Genomic DNA, 23,336 nt, shown 5'->3' with positions numbered 1-23,336 from the left:
ATGCAACATTTTCAACCTTTGCACCATCCTGCTCTCACATTTTCACTGAGCCCAGAGGTGATGATAGTTAAAGTCTGTTAGGGATCACAGCTGAGGGTGTGGGTGGACATTGGGACTAAGCCAGAGAGGTATCTGCACACCAACAGCTAAAACAAGACAAGAAGAAAGGAGGCTAGAAGAGGTGAGAACAGGCGTGATAAGAAAAGGCCATGAGTGTGTATACGTGTGTGCGCATGTGTGTGTGTGTTGACGTTGACAGATGTGCTTGTTGCTGCTGTTTTCTACACTTGCACACCAAACACACACACACACACACACACACAGACACACACACACAGACACACACACACACACAGACACACACACACACACACACACACACAGACACACACACACACACACACACACACACACACACACACACACACACACACACACACACACACACACACACACATCACAGTCACTGACACTAATTTCATTGACCTCTGCTGGCCTAACCTGCAGTATAAATGCGCACATGCCCACATGCTGTTCTCACATAAGGTCTGTAACTCTCCAAGGGGTGCTCAAGATGGATCAAACTACTGGTAGGCCTGCTTTTTGCAGGTCATGCAATGGTTGTGGGGATTAATAGGCCTTTTGAATTTGCAGTATGCTGATACAGGAGATCCCACACTGTGCACTCGCTCTGTACCACATAAATTCATTCACCAAAGTTTTCATCCTGCTGGGATTTTTGTCAAGAAGAAGAAAGTACACAGAGTTGGATGCTGCAGATCTGCCGTCCCAGGTATAAAAATGATGTACCCCTATGCTGAAGCACTTTTCTAGATTGCTTTTAAAGTTTCTAATGTGATTTATAGCTACCATATAACACTATTGCCTATTAGCTACTGTTTCATAGTACAATAATATGCACTATTACTGGGGAAAATGGGTGTTTTTCTTCGCAGTCAACAATCTTCTGACAGTCAATCAAAGGCATCACTTCTTTTTAGGATATTTTTGACATATTTTATCGAATGAATTACAAGGTAACAACTTAGAAATAAATCAGTGTTCCTCTGTGCCGCTAGGTCTTTAGTTGGACATGATTTTCACGCACATGCACACACATACACACAAAGATCAAAAGCAACATTTTTTTTTGCATTATATAACAATGCCTTGGAGCCACAAGGGTCCAAGTGATATTTGGGGACAACATATATTTTCTGCTAAACTAAACATCTTTCCAGTGAAAAGCAGAGTGGGATGGGTTTTTTTCCGTTATGCATAAGAATAACAGATGAGAGTAGTGATATGCTTGCCAGCTTTGAGTGCAGTGGGCAGTGCTCCCAGCGGCAGGGAGAAAAGAAAACCAAGAGGAGATGCATGATTAAAATCTGAATGCTTCATTTCAACAGGATGCCTCTATGACTGAAGCAACAAAGCAAATAAAATGTTTGACTATTGTTGCCAGAAGGGTTGCTTGTTATGTTGTTATCATAGTTCTACAGTAGCTACAGTGTACTCTGAGTGTAAGTATGAGTATGTTTTGTATTGTTTTGGCTTTGAACCCTGCCAGCTGTATTGAAGGGAACTGGTTGGATGTTCCAATTCCAGGACACTGCAGCAGAACAATGATCCTAGTGTATAAACATGACAACTGATAAATATTTTATGGTCAAACAGAGGAATGTGGCTAGCTTGCCAGTTCAGTCACCTGACCTCAGTCCAACTTATCATTTTTTTTGGAAACATACAATATGTGAAGTTGGCTGCAGTACAGGCATGGCAGAGCATCACTTGAATACCAAATGCATGCTGATATATGTGGGCCTCACCTTTGTTTATTTATCCCAACCTTTATGTATTCAGAGGACTCCTGTCTGTGAGCCAAGCTCTCTTGATCACACTAACACTGTTGCGCACAATCACACCTGGAAACTCAACAGTCCAACCACAGTTTGATCTGTTGGCCAGTTTGAGCTGGGGGTTAAAATCTAGGACTCACTTCCTGCCTGAGCAGGGCTTGTGCAACATAGATCATTTTGCTTTTTATTTCAGCGGCCACATTGATGAGTTACAGTGGCCACACAGGCTGGGTGAACAGTGTGGCTCATGCAGACTTTCAGCAACTCTGGAGTATATTTGTCCAGCTTATTGGTTGGATGCCCAGCTAAAGGTTCCATGGTAAAGCTTACCTTGAAACTGATATATAAATATTACAGCCAGGAAGATCTGCTTTTGTTTAAATCCAGATGTATCACAGAACTTGGGTGCCGATTTGATTTGTGTCAGGAATCTGAAGTATTATAAAAGTACTGTGATTTCAATAGCATTGATTATTGCGCTTTTCTTTTCCTCTTTAACCCATAATATTATGAGTAATATTTCCAAAAACAACCAACATCACATGTCAGTCAGTCTTTCTTATCTATGACAACACTCAGCAGCAATATACCGATGATTGTCCCTTGATGATCATTTGACAAGCATATTTATTTTGTTACCTTGGTGATACGTCCTGTGGCCGCTCATCAACCTTTGGATGGTACATAATTGGTTTTACTTAAGCATCTTTCTGGACAGTTCAGGCTGAGATGATTCAGTAGTAGCACATAGAGTGGCCAACCAAACACTGTGAACGCTGTGAAAAATACCCTGTTGTTGCCTTGTAGGTACCCCTATTCTGCTGAATATGCTCTCTTTTCAGCTCTGCGAAAAGCTAAATGGACATAGCGTTAAAGCTAACTATGGCTAATGCTAGTGAGCGAACATATAACCATGGTCATTTCACCAACTCTGTGCTATAAACACATTCCCTAACCTGAAGCAAATGTCAGCAGTTCCCTGGATCAAAATGCTGACAAAAGATCAATTATCTATCTATCATACTGGCTCGTCGAGGTGTCACTGTTGTATGAATCTGAGCGCACACACATACCCGACCGCAAGTAGCCACACATGAAATTCAGTCAGTAAGGAGAAAACAATAGATCAGCTGGTTTAATCAAAGAGAGCACACTGAGTTAAAGCTTCACACTCAAAACATTTGATGCTTTTGAGTTCACATGTGAGGCTTGGGCCCAAGAAGCCAACTCCAACTCTTTCAATGGTGCAGGTTGTATCTCTGCTGGTTTCAGGCTGTCCACCAGTTTGTCTTTTTGCTGCTCCTCACTCAAGTTGGCAGATTATTCACAAATAATCTTTATACCAAATCAGCCAATTTAAACTGAAATACATTGATATTCATCCTAAAATTCACCCCATAGAAATTCCAATACTGAAGTATTTGTATCCATCCATACTCTTCAGAGTATGCTCATGTACTATGGGAGGGGTAGTGGTCTCCATGGAAAGGTTGTAGATCTACAGCAGGTTTCAGTGGTTAACACTGAAGTGAACCACCATATAAAGTGATTCCTTTGACTGTAAATGCCATTCACTGAGTGGATATGAAATCCCATTGCAAATTTGTACTGTGCCTCTCATTCAATTTGTGCTTGCCATCTGTGTGAAATGAGCATCTGGTTTACAAAGGCAAAAGCCTTTTCACACAGAAAGTGATCAGGACTGCTTTTCAGATGCTTTTTGTGAGGTGCACTATAAAAAGCATGGATCAGAGTCAAAATCATTTGAGCCCAGAAATATCACAAAAAAACAAGGTCATAATGTACAAGAGGAGTAACATGATCCACTTTTAAAAATGGAAAAAAGGCATTTCTGCAGCAGATGGAGCCTGTGTTGTTTGTTGTTTTTTTGAGGTACACACCAAAATTGATCAAGTTCCTTAAAAGGTAGCAGCCATGTGTGTACAAATGATTGATTGGAATCGCACAAAAGATCAAATTATCACTTGCCACATGAGACAAGATTTAAGAAAAACATATCACAAGTCATGTCTAGTTTTAAGTTGAAAATTAATGTCTAATTAAGTTCTATGTAGGTATTACAAAGAAACATATCAAAATTAGATCATGCAGATACTTGGAATTTCCTTTTCAGTGGTTTGAAGAAATGTGTTTTTAAGTAAGACCTTTCCGATTAGTGAGACGCCAGCTGTACCTAAATCATGGTTTATCTCTTTCTTGGTGTTAAATGTAGCTATGTTGAAGGACTTAAGTTTCAAAAACAATAATTCTTTGCTTTTCTTTAGCTCCATGTGGTGGGCAGTATGGAGGATCTGAAGGAGTTGTTTTATCACCAAACTATCCTTTAAACTACACCACGAGACAGACGTGTTCCTACCAAATCGCCGTGTCCCCACAGTTTGGTGAGTATAGACGTACATAAAATACATCCTGTGATTGACATTGGAATTGCAACCCCTCTCTAAAAGCTCAACTAGATCTTAACTTGTCTGACATGTTTTATTTTCTGCCCTTTCACTTTCTTCAGTGGTGTTCGGCCAGTTTGCCGTTTTCCAGACAGCAATGAACGACTCAGTGGAGCTCTTTGACGGAGCCAATGAGAACGCTCGATTGCTCAGCTCCCTGGCTGGGTCACATTCAGGTGAATCTACCGTCTGAAAAACAGCTGTTTGTCACAAAAGAAACTGCTGCTTGATTTTTGCTTTACAAATTGTGACTCAGCATTAGATTAAGTTTCAATGTTTGAAAAGTTTACCCTGGTTTTCCTATTTTCCCTCCTCCTGAGCACATATTTGAAAGAAGATAAAATAATGAAATGAAATCATCCGTAAGGAAGCAGCTCTTGGGGGCTGTAGAACACGGCACCAGTAGTCGTTATCACAATTTATTTGACAGTGATGTATTGGTGAAAATCCATCATGGGTTATCTTTACAAGCAGAAATCAGCAGTGGAAAGTGTCTCACTGGGGCCGTACAATATAAAGTAGAGCTGATACTCCTTAACACAATCCTCTCTGGGTTTCCGTTTTTTTCCCAACTTTGAGTCATCCCTGCTTGGCAACTTTTAGTCACTGCACAGTCACACAGTCTGCATGGATGGAGAGAGACATTTTGATGAAGACGACATAGTAAGAAGAATGAAATATGAGGAAATATTGATTAACATAATTGTAAGCAAGTGAGCTGGCATTGCCTCAGAGTTTCATATTCATCTGTTGAGTGTAATGGCCAGAAGGCATGCTGCAGGGGAATCCCACATGAATCCACATTTAGTTTATTTTCTTAAGAAATCAGAGCTTTTTAAATATTTCCTCTTTATAGTTCACTCAATTGGGTTCTTAAGTTTAGCATTATCTTTCCAATACATGAATAGAGTGAGGTTTGATGCTACAAACAGCAACCAAAATAGAGAAAATTCAAACATTTTTAAAATTTATATGACAGTTCCCCTGGGTTTTCCTTTTCATTTTTACAAGTAGGCTTTTCTTTTTTTTGCTTTTCTGTTTTATTGTTTTACCAGGTAGTGTTTTTCAGCAGCAAAGTTCCATATGACATTAAGTTGCATTTCTAGCTTATGTAGTTCCACATTATGCATATTTTTCTTTCCCACCTACTATTAATCTAAGTTAGCTCTAAGACAAGAGGCCAGTTAATATCGTCTAAAATGGTTGGCATATTCCTTTAAGTTCATTTGGGTTTGAAATCCTCCTTTAAGCTGAAACTGGCAGCACAGGGTGAAACACACCAGGCTTTACAAAATAATGTTAGTCGCATCATTACCATATCACACGCGCACACACACTCACACACACACACACAGGCAAACAGCTTTGTAGCACATTGTTCCAGCTATCTGACTGATTATCCTGACACACAAACATATTAGCACACATACTCAAACAAAACTTTAAGCATTCACACACACGCACACGCACACACACATCCCGACGCAGCTAATGATGGTTCTAAATGTCAGCCACACCACACCATGTTATTCTCATTTATCACTGTTACCGGGGTTTGCTTGTGTACCCTGTGAATATAAATCTGTTTGTGTGTGTGTGTGTGCGTGTGTGTGTGTCTGTAGGATTGTGTGTGTCTGTAGGTTTGTGCGTGTGTGTTTGTTTGTGCATTTTTATTATTGTGAGGACTGCATTGTAGCCTGAGGCGAAAATGAATGAGAAACCCTGCTAAGTGCTGAGTTATGAATGTAAACTAGCACAGTTAAATGTATGGTTATGAGTGTCAGTGGAGCAGACAGGCTGTGTAGATATATGTGCTTACATGTGTGCAGTAGTGTGTTTGTGCATAGCTGCTTCTATGAAACTTTATGTCTGTTACGGTCTGTGCCTTTTTTGGACAAAAAAAAAGTGTGTTTTGTAGAGATAGAGTTGAGCAGTTTTTAACTCTACCATTTATTTTCAACCGTTATCTCTCTCTCTCTCTCTCTCTGTATGTGTGTGTGTGTGTGTTCATGTGTGTTCATGTGTGTTCATGTGTGTGTGTGTGTGTGTGTGTTTGTCTAATTGTATGCCGCAGGGGAGACATTGCCATTGGCAACTTCCAATCAGATCATGCTGCGGTTCAATGCTAAGAGTGGCCAGTCAGCTAGAGGTTTCCACTTCGTCTACCAAGGTAACCCTCACTGTCTGTTTCTTCTTCTCTCACATATATACACCATCACACAATAAGCTGCATTCAAGTTCAAAGTCTCTCCACAGATATATTTTTCAGTTGCTTTTTCTTTCTTGCTCTCTTTCTCATTGTTTGATATTTTGCTTTTGTGTAGCTGTTCCTCGTACAAGTGACAGTCAGTGCAGCTCAGTTCCAGAGCCTCGGTACGGCAGACGCATTGGATCAGAGTTCTCAGCTGGCTCTGTGGTTCGCTTCGAGTGCAGCCCAGGTTATCTGCTGAAAGGGTCCAGTGCCATCCGGTGCCAGGCTGTGCCTGGTGCTCTCGCACAGTGGAATTCAACAACACCATCATGTATTGGTAAGATTGACTGACCCTGGATGTGTAGTGTAAAGAGCTCACAAAATCAGCTCCAATGTCAGATATCAGAACTTGTTTTGAATCATCCAGCACTGTCATAGTGATGATTTTGACATCAGTACTAACACTAAATAATGCCTGTGTGAATACTCTCTCTGCTGTGAGCACGCCTTTTGCAAACAGCATTAACTGTCACATTAGTTTATGCCATAAATAATGTTTGTCATCACATTTCTTTCCTCTCTCTGGCCCCCTGTAGTGCTCATTTGAACACCATATTGTTCCTGAGTATGCACAGCCATATATATCAGCAACCTGTCCTATCTGTTAGCTATTTAGTTAATAAACTTTGCCAAGAAATACATATTTTATGTCTTCATTCTAGTCCCCTGCAGTGGCAATTTAACTGAACGTCGAGGTACCATACTGTCTCCTGGCTATCCTGAACCTTACCCAAACAGTCTCAACTGTCTGTGGAGGATACATGTTAGTGAAGGGGCTGGAATACAGGTACAAATGTGGATGGAATCATAAATAATCATGATTTATAAACAACAACTCTGGACAAGGCACATTAACTATTAAGTTCATTTATTTCCATTGTTTTCCATTTAGATTCAAGTGATGACGTTTGGGACTGAGCACAACTGGGACTCTCTGGAGATCTACGACGGAGGAGACATGACAGCTCCTAAATTAGGGTCATTTTCTGGTATGACAATACTCACACATGCACACAAAACACACAAAGTTGTGCGCAGATACTCACGCACACAAACACTCCAGAGATCTATGATGGATGAGATACGACAGCTCCTAAACTATAGATACACATACACACACAGTAAGACTGACAGACACATACGCACACACAAACGCACATACACACCGAAGATTGATGTGGAATTAGACAAGACAGGCTTAAACTATAGATAGACACACAAACAGCATACACTGGAGATGTATGATGGATGAGTTTTAATACCAAAAAATATGATATATATCTTAAATAAATAACACATTTTCTTTAAGAATCAGAATTCTTCAGATTTCCAGACAGTCAGACAGAGGAGAAGAGATGGGGGGAGGGAGGGGGAGTGGTGATGAGGGGGAAGTAGAGTTTCACCAAGAGTTTGAGTGAAGGATGGAAGAAAAGAGAGGGGGAGCAAGTAGACAGGGTGGGATAAAGAATGATCTAACCTTTTACAATTTCCCAGCGGAGGTTCCCCTGTGACCTGCCCCAAGCACATACCTGTCACACACCTATCACACATAAAACATGCCGCCCATAGGGCAACACGCAAACTCAAACACACACACCACACACACACACACACACACACACACGACTCTGCCCTTCTCAAGAAGGCACACTGGGGAGCCGTCCACTCTAACCACAGTGATCTGGTGGCCGGCCGATGAGTAGCTTCACCGGGGCAGATGAGGGTTGTTCACATGAGGACTCTAAAATGCTAGCTGTCCGTAGGGGGTTAGGGTTAGGCAGGGGGTCACTCACTTTCACTTCAAATAATATCCCAGATGGTCGCAGAATTTAAACAAGACTTATAGGCAAAATCCTGTCTGTTGAAAATGTATCAGCTCAATTTTTAATGTCATCTCTTCCTATTTGCATTATTGTGTGACATTCATTTTGTTGTATTCTTCAGATAAAATGTATTGCTTATTCTTATCACCTGCTGTAAATACAAAACAAGATCGTTGATTGGATATGTAAAGTTCACACTGTTTCTACAAGTTATTTATTTCTGTTTACCTGTCTGTGTTTTATAGGAACCACTGCTCCCGCCCTCCTCAACTCAACGTCCAATCAGCTTCTTCTTCACTTTCAGAGTGACATCAGTGTGGTGGCAGCAGGTTTTCATCTAGAATACAAAAGTAAGTCATAACTTTTGACTGGATAGATAGATAGATAGATAGATAGATAGATAGATAGATAGATAGATAGATAGATAGATAGATAGATAGATAGATAGATAGATAGATAGATAGATAGATAGATAGATAGATAGATAGATAGATAGATAGATAGATAGATAGATAGATAGATAATAAATAGAAAAATAGAGCAGTGTGTGCTGTGATAGAAAAACTAGGGAGTGAATATTGGGTGCATTCTGTCCAGACACCACAAACCCACGGACATAAACTCGCACACTTTCCCAGCCAAAGCTTCAACATCAAATAACAAGAATCAGTGACCTGAACTGATACAGCCTGAAAGCATACACACAAACGTGGACCCACACATACACACACAAAGAGCACAGAGTGATGTAAACAGAAAAAGGTTAACTTAGAAACTTACCAACACATACATTTTTAAGTCTTTTAGCTTGTGTCCTACATGCAGACAAAGACAGACAGAGGTATAGACATGCATATTACCATCATGCATTTACACACATACACACCTGTCAGGGCATTGCTGTGCTTTTCAGGCCTTTGTAGTTGTTTTGGCTTAGAATCACTTCTAGATCAATGAGCATGTCCCCTTACCTGGATATGTGTGAGAGTGTTGGTGTGTGGATGCACATGTATTTTGTTTTGTGTGTGCGTGCGTGCGTGCACGCATGGTGTGTGTGTGAGTGCACACATTTGGTTCTGCAGTCTAATACCTGGATAAATGGTCATGTTTGAGAACAGTGCAGGCTTCATATTTCTTCATTTTTGCCTTAATATAATTCTCACTGAGCTGACAGTTGTGCGTTTGAATAACAAACTGTTCAGGTGGTTGTGTTTTGGGGTTTTTAAACCTTTCTTCTTTATTTAGCCTTGTTCTTTGTTTCTGTGGTGGTAGGACTGTGGTTTGATTTTGGATGGCAGGAAGATATATACAGGGCCGGCTCTTCCAATAGGCAATATAGGCAAATGCTAAGGGCGCCGTGGCCTCTAGGGGGCGCCACAAAAGAGGGAAGAAATACCTTAAATATAGTTGTATTAAAACTAGTTATTACTATTAACTCTTCAAATGGAAAAGCTCACATTGATTCAAATGTAAAGCAATGGGGCGGCGGCGTTTTATTTCATATTTTTTTGTATTTAAGTATGTAAATTTGGTGACATGTTACCTTACAAATTAAAGACATTGATAAAAGCAATGCTATTCGATTTCTTTTGTAAGTGCATGTTAATCGCCGATGGAGGGGGGGCGCCATTTAAAATCTCGCCTAGGGCACCACATTGGGTAGAGCCGGCTCTGGATATATGCAACCAAGACCCACCGAAACCATGGAGAGGCTGGGTCAAATTATATTCAGTGCACTCAATTTGTGCCTTTGGTTGGTGTGTCAATGTGTCCAATACCTTGTTTCTACAAATTTACCATATGCAGAAGGATTTCTAATTAGGTCTTCCAAATATGTTGTTCTAGATCTTGGTCCATAGTCTGTTTTTGGAGATCTTTGGAAAAGATTGTGTGTAGTTTCTCTCTACTTGTACCCAGCATCTGATCACTTGTTTGGAAAGATTGGACCACAGGGACATGACTTACACTGAAACCGCAGGCAAAAGTGACCTAAATCTGATCTTTGTTTTTCCTCAAATGTGACTCAGATGAGACTTTTTTTAAATGGTAATTTGAGTAGCACAAGTTACATGGAATCTGACATTTTCAAATCAGATTTGGGCCATCTTCATATGTGGACCTAAATCTGATACAGGTTGGATCTTTTGCAATGTAACCTCAAGCTAAACAGCTTGGTTGGAATACATGCAACTTTGATGTCACTCTTGAATACTCATCACAGATATGCGCTGGCCAGGCAAGTGGAGGCGTCACTGGCTTTCAATACACAAACAGACATGGAAGACAGCTGCGATGGATGTAGTTCCTCATTGATTTTAACATGTAAACCACACTCACTTAAGTAGCTGCAATGGTTACTCCATAAACAAAGTGCAATATGACATCTTTTGTGCATGCCACTGGAATCTGAAAGAGACCAAAATAAATTCTGATATAAGCAATAGATCTGTTTTGAGCACCGAGGTTTGCAGAGTGACATAAACAAAAACAAAATAATCAAGTGTAACCCACATCTCGTTCACATGTATGTGAATATGCATACAGGAGTACTTGGATTGGTTTTTATGTTGTTTTTCATATTTGCAACTTCTGTGTATGTGTAGCTTAGCCGTGATGATGCTGACGTCTGCCTTTTTCATGTTTTGACACAAAAAGAACAAGTTTCAAAGCAGCACAGGAGGGAGTTGAGAGGAAAAAGGGCAAACAGTAAGGGAGAGATCATTATGTAAGAAGAGATTAAGGCCAATGTACAAAAGGAGAGAAACACGACAAGAGCTTTTATTTTTTGTCTTTTGAAAAGAATAATCATCATCATCAAGAACCTTAATCCCTCCTTTTAGAGTTACTGCCTTTTCCAGTGAGTCAGTGTCTACATTTTGTGTATCAGAACCAGCACAGTTCACTCCATACCATAGTCAGGAAGCAAAGTATTTGCTGTTATCACAGAAAACCCGGTCCAAATGCAGCATGCTGAGTGCTGACATTATTCCGAGATCACTAAAAGGTATATCATGCAGCGCTCCACCATGAGAACTCTCACAGGACTCAGATGCAAGTTGTGCTCATTTCAAACTGAGTGCCAAAACTTTCATCTTGAAGCAGAATGTGTTCCAAGTTTGCCCAAGGCTCCACACAGTAGGTCTTTCCACAAATTAGGCTTTTAACCTTTTTTCATAAACCATCAAATTTTATCAAGATCAATTCAATACTTGATAAGAGAGCAGACATTTAAATATGAATTCGCTTCCCACATTTTAAACTTATAGTGCATTCGAACAATTGACTCCTGCTAAGAACATTACGGTCTTTATGGGCTGTATGAATACTTGACAACATTAAAACATGCTGAAGAACGTATATGGGACTTTCCTGGCATGATACATTTCATGAACTGTTTCTTCTGTGATTTTACAAGAAATGTACAAAATAAGTTCAGTCTAAATTCAAGTCAAGTCAATTAATAGTACTTTATTTATCTGCTATAGGAACTGCATTTGTGTAAAAGCACCAGTGTGAACACAACACATAGCTAGGTACACTTAAAAACAAAATGTTGGCAAAATACATGTGCAGCTTCAAACTGCTTAAAGTGTAACCAGTTTAAGTTAGGCTATGAATATCCGTGAGTTAGATTGGAGGTGGGCACAAAAATGGATGGGTTGCTTTGTCTTGAAAGGGAGAGCTATGAATCTGTGGCCTAAAGGCAAGTGACTTTAGAGGTTATGTAGTTTTTTTGAAGTTTCCAAAGCTCCAAGAGTCTGTTAGTGTGAATTTAAATATCCTTTGACTAATTGTTAATTGTACTACTTAATTGTATGATCTCTTTGAGAGGGTTGAGTTGGATGTTGCTCATGACACCAAACCAGGGTATTACTGTATGTTTAAAGTGAAGATGAATTCAACAAGACTGTACAATTATACAGTCAGTAGAACTGAATGAAGGGCCTACATTTGCAGGGATTTACTCAAGACAAAAATACGTTGCTGGTATTTGGAAAATATTATTTTACGTGTTAGCTTTGAATATGGGTTTGTCGTCAATTGTGATGCCAAGGTATGTGTTCACCTCAACCCTCTCTGGACTGGCGGTCAGCCTCCAACTGTCCATGACAAATTCTGAGCAGTTCCCCTTTCGCCACTGACAGAATCTGTCCATCTCAGTTTGGAGCTGCTCTTCAGATATTGTGAAATCCACAATGACTGAATTATCTGAGTTTTCAATTTAGGTCATTACTCGGTTTGAACGTCATCCAGCTGTTGTGTGTTGTATTGTCTCCTACTGCTGTATTGTTACAGCTTACTTAAGTGGACAAAACCATCTGCTAGGGACAAGTCAATGGCTGTGGAGATGATAATGTTCTCATAAATTTAAACTGACTGGAGGGACTGTCTTTTAAAGGGCAGAGTGAGACATCCCTCTCCCTTGTCTATGTTTAAGTAAACAGAAACAGAAGTATAGTTAATCCAGTCAGTTAGACTTAAATGCTGACACTGTCTAGTTGTAGTCCAATGGTCCTGGTGGAGCGGTTTGTGGTCCTGTCAGCATTTTACAGAGCATCGCTGCTCTGTCATAACCAAGGAACAGTGGGAGCAGTTTGCTCACAGAGAGAAAGAAAAGGAGAGAGACACACTCAGAGAGAGAGGGAGAGTGAGGTTGCCGGCCAAATGGAATAGTTTCATTGATCAGTTGTCCTGACAGCCTGCTGATGCTCTGCCTGATAATGCACTGGTTGTGCCTCCATGTGTGTCTCAAAGTTACAGTCTCACGCAGCTATTTCACTTATGCTCCATCTAAAATAAGCCCCCCTAAAGTCTCTTTGCAAACACCCTTACTTTTAGCCAACAGCCACAGCCACACACACACACACACGCACACACGCACACACACACACGCACACGCACACACACACACACATACACGAACACACACACACTTTCCCAGACTCAGGCTTGGCCACCTTAATATATAATACATAATAATAATGTGTGTGTGTGTGTGTGCGTGCGTGCGTGCGTGCGTGCGTGCGTGCGTGCGTGCGTGCGTGCGTGCGTGCGTGCGTGCGTGCGTGCGTGAGCTCAGTGGGATCACATCGTTTTGCTGGTAGGAGAGTAGATAATGAAGCAACAAGACCAGAAGCTAACACGCTCGCACGCCCACACACACACACACACACACACACACACACACACACATTGATATATACACCAACACTGAGTCTTCTCTATCCCCTTATTTTATTCCCTATCCTTCTTCCGCCCAAGTGTTACCATAGTAACCGCGGCAGGGCAGTCTCCTGCGGAAGTTTCCAAGTGAAACACACAAACACACACACGCACACACACTGATGAAAACACAGATACTGATGCTTTTTGATAAAAAGCCTTGTACAGTCAAACTTATTAAAGATGTGTTTAACCTTGATTGTGTTGGGAATACACAACCAAAGCTGTTGTGTTACCCTCACATGTTTTAAAGCCCATTTCAGAGGCTGCTCTCACCTCTGAGCTTCTGTTAGCATATCATTGTTTGATACAAAAACAAAACACTGAGAGAATTGGTCAATGAATCTGCCATGTTACTTTTCTGTCAGTTGAATTAAAATACATTAAATATTAACTGTGTATTGAAAAACTTCAGATTGACACGGGACAAACTACTCTTAAAATGCAATTAAGTGCTACAGATGAGGTGAACTGCTGGGTGTTAATCATCTGTATTGAGAATATGATTTAAGAGGTCACTAACAAGTCTAGAAGTAGGATAGGTAAGGGTAAGTTTTGCCTGGAGTGACAAAGAAAAAACTAAATCATAAACAAAAGAGGGAACTCATTTTTCTAAAATAATATGTATCATGAATCGGTATCAGTGTGTTATTTGACCAATTAGCAATACAATCAATTAATTAAACAGTGCTACTTTGGCCCCTCTGCAGGTGTGTCTTTCCCTCTAGGTCTATTTTCAGTCATCACTTTGTCTCACCTTATGTCCAGCCAACAGCTATGGCTACTCTTTCATAAGTGTGAAATCTGAGCTGTGTACTACTGGTTGACACATACATGAACTGTAAAGGGTATAGAGTTTTCAGACACCTTTATTGCTGTTGCTTGTGATTTATAATGACAGATCCACACTCTAAATTTTGATTGCCAATTTTCATTTTCCCTGTAAGTGCTTATCAGTTCCAAATATTGGTATTGGTAATATCAATCTCATTCAGAACTAATAATTGCTATTGGTATCAACCCTGAAGAACCATTATCAGTCTGACCCATAGTTATTTTTGCATTACTTTGGCTGTGAATAGAAGTCAGAGTGATGTCACATTTACTTTATTTTTCTGTCCATACTTTTCCTTTCTCTTTTGTGAAGACCATAGGACTTAAGACAGAGGCTAAGCATTATTTATAATGAAATGATAAAAATGAAGATAATGGTATAATGTTTTTTCTTTCTTTGTGTCTTCTTCAGCTGTTGGTCTCACCACTTGTCCAGAGCCGATGATTCCAGCCAACGGTATTAAAGCAGGGGACAGATATATGGTCAATGAGGTGGTGGCATTCACCTGTGAAGCTGGATACACATTACAGGTAATGATTGTGTTCACACTAAAAGACAACGTAACAAGTGTATCATTTATTCCTGATTATTTTTTTAGATGTTTGTATACTTGTAACTATGGCTACTTTTGGAGTCATTGATATATTAACAGTCATTGATATATAAACAGTTGAATTCCACAGATGTATCTTTGTGTCTTCAATCTAACCTGCTGTATATTCTTTCTCAGGGCCACTCCCACATCTCCTGCATGCCCGGGACTGTGCGAAGATGGAACTACCCACCTCCTCTTTGCATAGGTAACAAACACACACACTCTGCGCTTAAAAATAACTGATTGATCCGTTTATAGGATAAGGGGAAGCAAAAATGCCCTGTAGGTGTGAGGTTCACATTAAACTTAAAGGTCTGCTCGTTGAGGTGACAGAAGCATTCAAGTAGAGAAAATATGTTGGTGCATCTCTGTCTCAAAACAGGAGTGTTCCAGTTTATGCCCAAGTGTCTTTAACTAAGTTCTTTAAAAAGTTGCTATCCAATGGCTTTGTGTTTTGTTTTTATTATGCTATAATGGTAATGACAAATAACATTTTATGTAGTTGATACATTTCAATCAATTAAAATATTGTCCACTTCAGTCCACACTTAAGATTCCTGCTAGTTTGGCACATTGTTTTCTATACGTCAGGACTTCTGCTTTCTTACTTCCTGACACAACACTGCGTGTAATGTAATCTGAAAGCTGAATACTTATGATTGTGACACTGCAGTCAGTCAGGGTACTGTACTACATGAATATAAATTGCATATCAAATAGTGACAGAATGTGAAAGTGTTATGGGTAAATTTAATGTTGTCACCTCTGAGTCAGATTTGTGGAAGTAAGCAACTTCTCGACTGACATGAGGTCAGCGATCTATAAGATCAATAAAGCTGCCAGGCACAAACAGAATTTTGTTCTGTATTTCGTGCTGAGAGCCAAACTTCCTAACTTCTGCAGTAGTGTCAAGGAACCTTGCTTACATTGATGGTTGGGCTTAGGCCTGAATAATTCAGTCTTTAGTGAAAACTTGTAGCAGGTCTGTGGAGCCCTTTCCAGTTAAACTTAACCTTGACAAGTCAAGACTTACTCAACTCAGCCCTGCCCAACACATGTCAGTGTGTCAACTTTATTGTTTACTCTCTGGAAGAAACCCTGGGATCAAATTAAGCTAAAACCAGGGGCACCATATTGATTATTTCTCCCATTTTAATTCACATTTATGGCAGAACTTTCCACAGATTCACAAAACATGCATGTTTAAAGTTAAGTTGAGTTTAAATATCGACACTCCCCTCCCTTAAAAGGTTGCTGTCACCCCTTTGTTTGCTGTTTGTTCCTGTATTTTGGAACAGTCCTGCTCTCTGCTGTGGTGTAACCTTCTTTCAGTTGCAGTAAAGAGGATAAAGTGATGATCTCCGCTGTACACTGTTGTCTGTTTTAACAACATGTTTGCTCTGCTTGTGTTGTTAGCTCGTTGCGGCGGGATGTTGTCAGAGATGAGCGGTGTCATCCTTAGTCCAGGTTTCCCTGGCAACTATCCTGGCAACCTGGACTGCACCTGGCAAATCACCCTGCCAACTGGATATGGTAAGTGTTATGGGACGGAAGAGCGTTCCTAAAAAGACATCGTCACTTTCAGTACATCTGTTGGGGTAGTTTGGAAACATAGAGCTCCTTTTTTTCCGCACGGAATCAGCAGCAGCAACACATGGTTTATTGAAAGCCTCACCACATGTTTAATTAGAGGCTGACACATGGCGTGTGCCGTTTAATGACTATAGTAACTGATGGTTTGAATAGCACTCATTCTTAATCCTTTTGTTTGCTTGGCATGTATGGCAGTGTGAGTGTGTGTAATTAGGGCACATTTTTTGTCAATACAATATCATTTTGATTTAAAAAACACATTTAATACTACACTATAATGTGTCTAAAACAGGGTTCAAGATAATTTTACCGACATTGTCTAAGATGTTAAACTGCATTTAAATGTGTGGTTTATATTGTAAAAAATATAAAATACAATGAAAGTGCCAAATGCAGCTGTGATAGTAAAAACATGTTTCATTGTGAGGGAAATGAAACCAAAAACTGTAAAACCTCTGAACGTGATTTTAGAATCAATACATCAAGGCCACCTTTATGGCATGATATGAAACCCAGCTGATGATACAAATTACACATTGTGCAAATCTCCTTTATTGTGTACTGATTATAGTCTGTTATGTTTTTCATTTGTGTTTCAGGAGCCCATATTCAGTTCCAGAACTTCTCCTCTGAAGACAACCACGACTTCCTAGAGGTCAGGGCTGGACCACAGCACAGCTCTGCTCTCATTGGACAGTTCACAGGCTCACTGATCCCACCTGCTTTACTGAGCACCACCCACCTGACGGTCATCCACTTCTACAGTGACCACTCAGAGAACAGGCAGGGCTTTAAGCTGACGTATCAAGGTAAGTTTAGATAGAAATTAAGTCCCTCTACTACTCTTTATGTTCTCCACTTTTTTAAATGTTTGCAAGAATTTGATATAAAAAAATAAGTAGTGTGAATAGTTGTGAATAAATTAACATCAAAACATTGTGGGTAAATTACAAAGCCTTCATAACTCCAAGAAATGAAGTCTGGGATGAGAAAATGTATTGCTCTGAGGTTTTGAGCTTTGATCCATGGATGAGTCATGCTAAAGACTTAAAAACCTTATGGCTTTCTGCTCATCATTAAAAGAGATGGATTGTTTGTAAGCCCCTGTGAGAGACTGGCATCTTGTCCAGCAGGCTTTACTTGTAGCCCTAAGTGCTACACTTCAAAGACACAGGAGATGCACTGTGGGCCAATAAGCAAACATAACTAAAATAGGGCTTACAAACTCACATTAAAGCTAACCCAGTTTCACTTGCATTCAATCATATTTCAGCTTTCAATAGTAATATCTTCTAACGCTGCAGTCCTTGTCACCGCTAATTCCGAACATTGGCATGTTGATGTTGTGGACATTTTCTCTCCATACAGCTGACAGCAAAGACAGGGGTGCACTCCAGTCCTTGTAGGGTTTCACAACACTGTGTGTGATTACCACAATTAAGCCTGGAAGCATACTTTTACTGCTGCACTCTCAACTATAGGTTCTGTAGTCAAGGCTTAAGAGGTGTTTACATCCACAAAACTGCTTTGGGATAAGTTCTGAATACTAGAAAGAAAGTATAGACAAAAATAGAAAAGTGCCCAACACTTAGGTTTCAGCCTAAAAACTGCTGATAAAATCTAAAGGGACTGATTCCACTCTTTGGCACTGAGATACTGCACCTTCTTGCTTGTAGTCTCACAGCTGAAAGCATTCCCACTGTCACTTTTGGCCCACATTCTCCCCAGTTTATCTTTCTTTCCCTGGAATCTCCACTTCCCTCTCATATCCCTTTCCCCATGATGCTGGGACACATGAGACCCCTACACTTGTCACCGCTTGCTTTTAGTTTCCCCCTTCGTTTTCCCAACGTCCAGTTGATTTTGTCAATATTTGTTTACCTTTGGGATCTGAGAGTCCTGCAGGATTTTTGCTCTGACGTTTTTTAAGCATCCTTTGTGGCATCTCCCATCTGGGTGTGGGACAGACTAACCAGCACTGGCAGCAACACAGGTGTTTCAGCACACATCCTGCTCTTTGATTGTGTTGTATGAAGTTTCGTCCTACATCTGAGATCCTGTTACTACCAGAATAGATTGTCCCTCAGACCTCTTTGCACAATCAGCCATCAGGCGCTGTCTTGTGCACAACTCTTCCTTTATTGACCTGGTACTGAGTGCTTGTTCTTGTGCTGGGAGGTGCTGTCCTTCTGTCTAGTCTTTCCTTGCAGTCCGTCACCTCCGCTCTCTGTCATGTCTAATAGAAGGGCTTGACTTTCCATTGGACTCACAGAGTAAGATGTGCCCTAAATAGACCTGTGAAACTTTTATCTCCTCCAGCAAGAGCTGGCTCGCCATGCATACATGTGCCAGATAAGTGTGTAGGAGGTGATTAGAACTATTGATGTTGCTGCACTTACAATTGGTAGCCTCTGTGGGTTATAGATTTTTAATGCCCCTTCAAGTCCATTAGCTGCGGATAGAAAAAATGGCTGCAATGCAATGTATCACACTTGTCAGTGTGCAGTCGCATTTTGGGACTTTGGGGCCAGACATAAAAGGCTTCTCTACAAGAATACATAATGTGTTTTACAACTGCATAACAAACAATCAAAACTCTCTTAGTTTAAATCCAAACTGGCACTCATTCTTCTTCTCTCTTTTAGCCTATCAACTTCAAAACTGCCAAGACCCCTCTCCTTTTCCCAATGGTGACATCATAAATGGTGACTACAGCGCTGGCCAATCAGTGACTTTCCAGTGTCACCCTGGTTATGTTTTGATTGGACACCCTGTACTGACGTGCCTGCATGGGACAGACAGAAAGTGGAACCATCCATTTCCACGCTGTGAAGGTAAATACAAGGATGAACCTTTAATGTGAATTTATGTCAATTATCATTCATTTTAGGTTATGATTTTTTGTTGTTGTTGTGTCATTGTTTCTTCTACCGAACATCCCCATTCTGCAAAAGCATACATTATATTTACGCTGTTTTTCATAAGGAATTAGTTCTACGTACATCTTATGATTGTAACTCAAAAAGCAATGTGCACGCACATGCACATGCACATACACACACACATGCACACGCACACACACACACACACACACACACACACACACACACACACACACACACACACACACACACACACACACACACACACAAACAGAGAGAGAAATAGTTACAGGCTCAACCTCCCTCATCAGCAGCATGGCATATCTTTGTTTGGCTTATCACATTGACCAGCCTTTTTCTTTGTTCTCTAGAATGCCAGAAAATTACCCCATTATCATGAGGAAACAAGCGTTGGTATCTCAAGAAAACAAGATAAATTAATCCATCTCAGAATTAATCCACAATGACTTTGACTACAATGTCTCTTAAATGTGTGTATGCATGCCCACTTAGGGCTTCCATACAATACCTTACCCAAACAAATGCAATTTATTATCTGTACATTTAGAAATTTGGGGTATCCTAAATGGCTTTCAGTAATTTAATCAGATTTATGCCTCAAGCCAGCAGTGTGGGCAGTTAAGTAGAAAGAAAACATTCCTGTGTCAGTTGGATCATTTTCTTCATACATCAGTAGCACATTCATCGCTCTTCTTCCTACCAGTACTACCACTGCGCTACTTGTATGACTACAAATCAAGATGATAACTGTATTCCTCACTGTCTACAGTTCACCATCTATTCCTGTCTCCTGGACCTCGCAGGTCTAGGGCATTAGAATAAAGTGACAAATTTGCAAATAGATCATTGTACAACTTTGCTTTTTACAGCTCCTTGCGGCTATAATGTCACGGCTGAAAATGGGACCATCTATTCACCACAGTACCCCAATGAATACCCAAACTCCCAGGACTGTAGCTGGCTCATCACTGTTCCCCACGGACATGGAGTTTATATTAACTTTACCTTACTGCAGACAGAGCCCGTCACAGATTACATCGCTGTCTGGTAAGTCTGGACACACTCCCATAAATTCACACAAATGCATGAGCTTCTTTACAATGTGGCCTTTTATCCTTGGACTGATTGCATCACTGCAAGGTATGTTTTGAATGTACTTATAGCCTGTCTGCTCTCTGCACAATAATGAGAAGATGTAGAAGGTCTGTCATTTTTTTCCTCCTGTTCTTTCTTCAACTATTCCTGTCCCTCTTACATATGTTTCTAACACTTGCTTTTGGGTTGAGTTTTAAAGGTGATGACCTCATCTCTGGTATTGATTACATTTTAATCCATTAGATCTTTTTCTTATAATGACATCATCTCAGGTGTGTAGAGTTACATATCTACATGTGTCAACTCATGTGGACAAGTTTATAGAACAGGTAGATACACAGGGATCAGTGCTTCATGGACTCCTAATACATACACGCACTGTGCCATGCATGCACTGACTCTCCTGTAGTAATAATGTGATTCAGTGTGGAGGTGAGATTGTAATATCAGGAGTGTGAGAGTAATGCATTTACAATGGGACCACTGACCAATTCAATCTAACTCAGTAGTATGGCCAAACGCAGACCCAGAGAGGGCTCTGGAACTCTGGCAGTAATGATGAGATTCAGTGGGGAGTGGGAAATGTAATGAAAGGAGCTTGTGGAGCTGGGTTCACAAATCTAATGGGACTCTGTCAAGCCTGGGTCAATCTGAAAAAATGTTCTTACCTTTAGTTTTCATAGTGTTTGCTGTCAAATATGATACTGAACAGTGAATTTATTTGGAAGAATATCAACTGTTTGAGTCATCATTTTTTCGTTTGTTTGGTTTAAGAAATAAATATTGGTTGTTTGGTTGAGGTCAGACTTTTATTTTTGAGCTCAAGAGTCAAGCTCCGGGGAGTGAGAAGTTGAAATTCAGACTGTGGGATGGAAATACATTCACAGCCGGTGACTACTCGCTTTCAATCTCAGCAGCCACCAGAGCCATGGGTATAGCTATGGAGAGGCATCGAGTTATTTTGCAGTAGCAAATTGATTTTGGTGATTCATGTGTTTTTGGCACATTTCATGTGGAGCAAAATTATAAAATCAGATTCATAGATTGTAGGGCACCAAAAGACATCTGTAACGTGACATTAGTGCAGACATGATGGACTGTTGCAGTACTCAATCTAGCTATATCTTACACACATGAATATATTTGGAAGTGGCTGGGGGCTCACGTTGAAGAGAGGAGTGTGTTTCTCAGACCCAGTGGGATTCCATCTACCTTCCAGGGCCTTAGACAAATTTAGAGTGGGTGATTCAAAGGTCTACTGCGACTGCATTACATCCAAGTAAATAGAGGAGTACTGAAACTAGCATCAGTGGCAGCGTATTGGGCCTGAATGAAAAGGAAAGATACACTCTTTAGATTTAGGAAAGTGTGGTTATTCTATTTATGTAGAGATTAATGTAAAATGTTCAGTGTTATGTATTTAATTGTCTTTGAGACTTGTAAACATTCAACAATGGAATATTTCTTTGTTTTGCTTCACACAGCTGTGCTGTAGGTAGCAAGGTTTGCACAGGAGGAGCTTGTATAATTGCCTTCTCGTTGTTGTCAGACAGATCAAAGGTCGTTGCATCAGTGACTCACGCCACCTTTCTCTTTGACTGAGATACACGCACCACTCATCTGTGCATCAACAAATCATGTATTCTGTCTCATATCCTCGTGTTGTGCGGCTTGTTTTTCAAGTGTTTGGGTGCTTCACTTGCCAAGACAGAAACGAATGTGCTTTTCATGTGGAAGGCTCAGGCATGATAGAGGTAGGGAAAATAATAACCTACATCCTAATTAGATTATGAATAGAACTTCTGAAACTTTTTAATGATGGAGTTTGTATTTGGAATACTTTTAATTATGTGCATCAGTGCTGGACTGGAAAAAAAAAAGATAACTGACATTATCTCATTGTGTTCATTAGAGCTTAAGATTGGGGCCACTGCTTTTGTCATGATTTGGGCGTTTGACTGTTTGGATTTCTGAATTCAGCCGGACAGAGAGAGGGCAAAGCCATGTTTTATAGATGCCCTGTGTGAGCTGCTGGGTTAATACAAAATTGATTGGGAGCATAATTTCAATTAAATCTGGGTCTTTTAGTGGTTATCTTTAAGGGTTTGATCCTAAAATGTGTCATAATGGATTTGAGCAGACAAAAGAAAGCCTATTATTGATAATAAATGAAAATGCAATTTGCAGCGGCAAACTACAGGGAAATATTTTATTTTTAAAATTGTTATTGTGCATCTAAAAGATGTTTTATGTACACTACAAATGCTGGCACCTTTATTTAAACATTTGATGGTATAAAAACAGAAAATATCTGTGTGGTTTTCAACACACCAATTTTTCCAAACCATCAAATCATTGTGAACCCAATAAAGAATCAAACAAAAGTAGGAATAATCTCAGCATACCAAGCAATTCATTCATTTTCCACAAACATAATAGTTGAAGAATTGCAGCTCTACAGGAGAAGAAAGATATCTCATTCTGTGATCTTACTTTGACAAGACTTTGCTCATTAAAGCCCATGAACATGTTACTGAGTGTGTGGTGTGGTGTTAGTTTACTATGCAAAATAATACGAATATGAAAAATAAACTTTATAATAAAATGCAACACCTCTGAACAAAACACATCTGCTTTAGTTTAGCCTTAAGATGAATCTACCAGTATCAGTTTTTTAAGTCCTTTTTCAAACAT

The 23,336-nt window shown here is 40.0% G+C and overlaps 1 protein-coding gene across 1 annotated transcript in view; it reads left to right on the top strand.

Moving 5' to 3' along the window:
• The window catches only part of LOC117810667 (CUB and sushi domain-containing protein 1-like), a 605,880-nt gene that overhangs the window by 513,784 nt on the left and 68,760 nt on the right, over positions 1-23,336 (top strand). Inside the window, 13 exon segments of the mRNA XM_034680592.1 lie at positions 4,145-4,261; positions 4,387-4,500; positions 6,399-6,494; positions 6,649-6,852; positions 7,238-7,362; positions 7,468-7,564; positions 8,644-8,748; positions 14,868-14,986; positions 15,187-15,256; positions 16,468-16,584; positions 17,244-17,453; positions 19,290-19,478; positions 20,417-20,594. Coding sequence (XP_034536483.1) covers positions 4,145-4,261; positions 4,387-4,500; positions 6,399-6,494; positions 6,649-6,852; positions 7,238-7,362; positions 7,468-7,564; positions 8,644-8,748; positions 14,868-14,986; positions 15,187-15,256; positions 16,468-16,584; positions 17,244-17,453; positions 19,290-19,478; positions 20,417-20,594 — 1,741 coding nt within the window.

This window comes from Notolabrus celidotus, chromosome 3 (assembly GCF_009762535.1).
Source record: "Notolabrus celidotus isolate fNotCel1 chromosome 3, fNotCel1.pri, whole genome shotgun sequence".
Classification (NCBI taxonomy): Eukaryota; Metazoa; Chordata; class Actinopteri; order Labriformes; family Labridae; genus Notolabrus; species Notolabrus celidotus.
The sequence above is the reverse complement of the archived record's forward strand: the minus strand, read 5'-3'. Positions and strand labels throughout refer to the sequence as shown.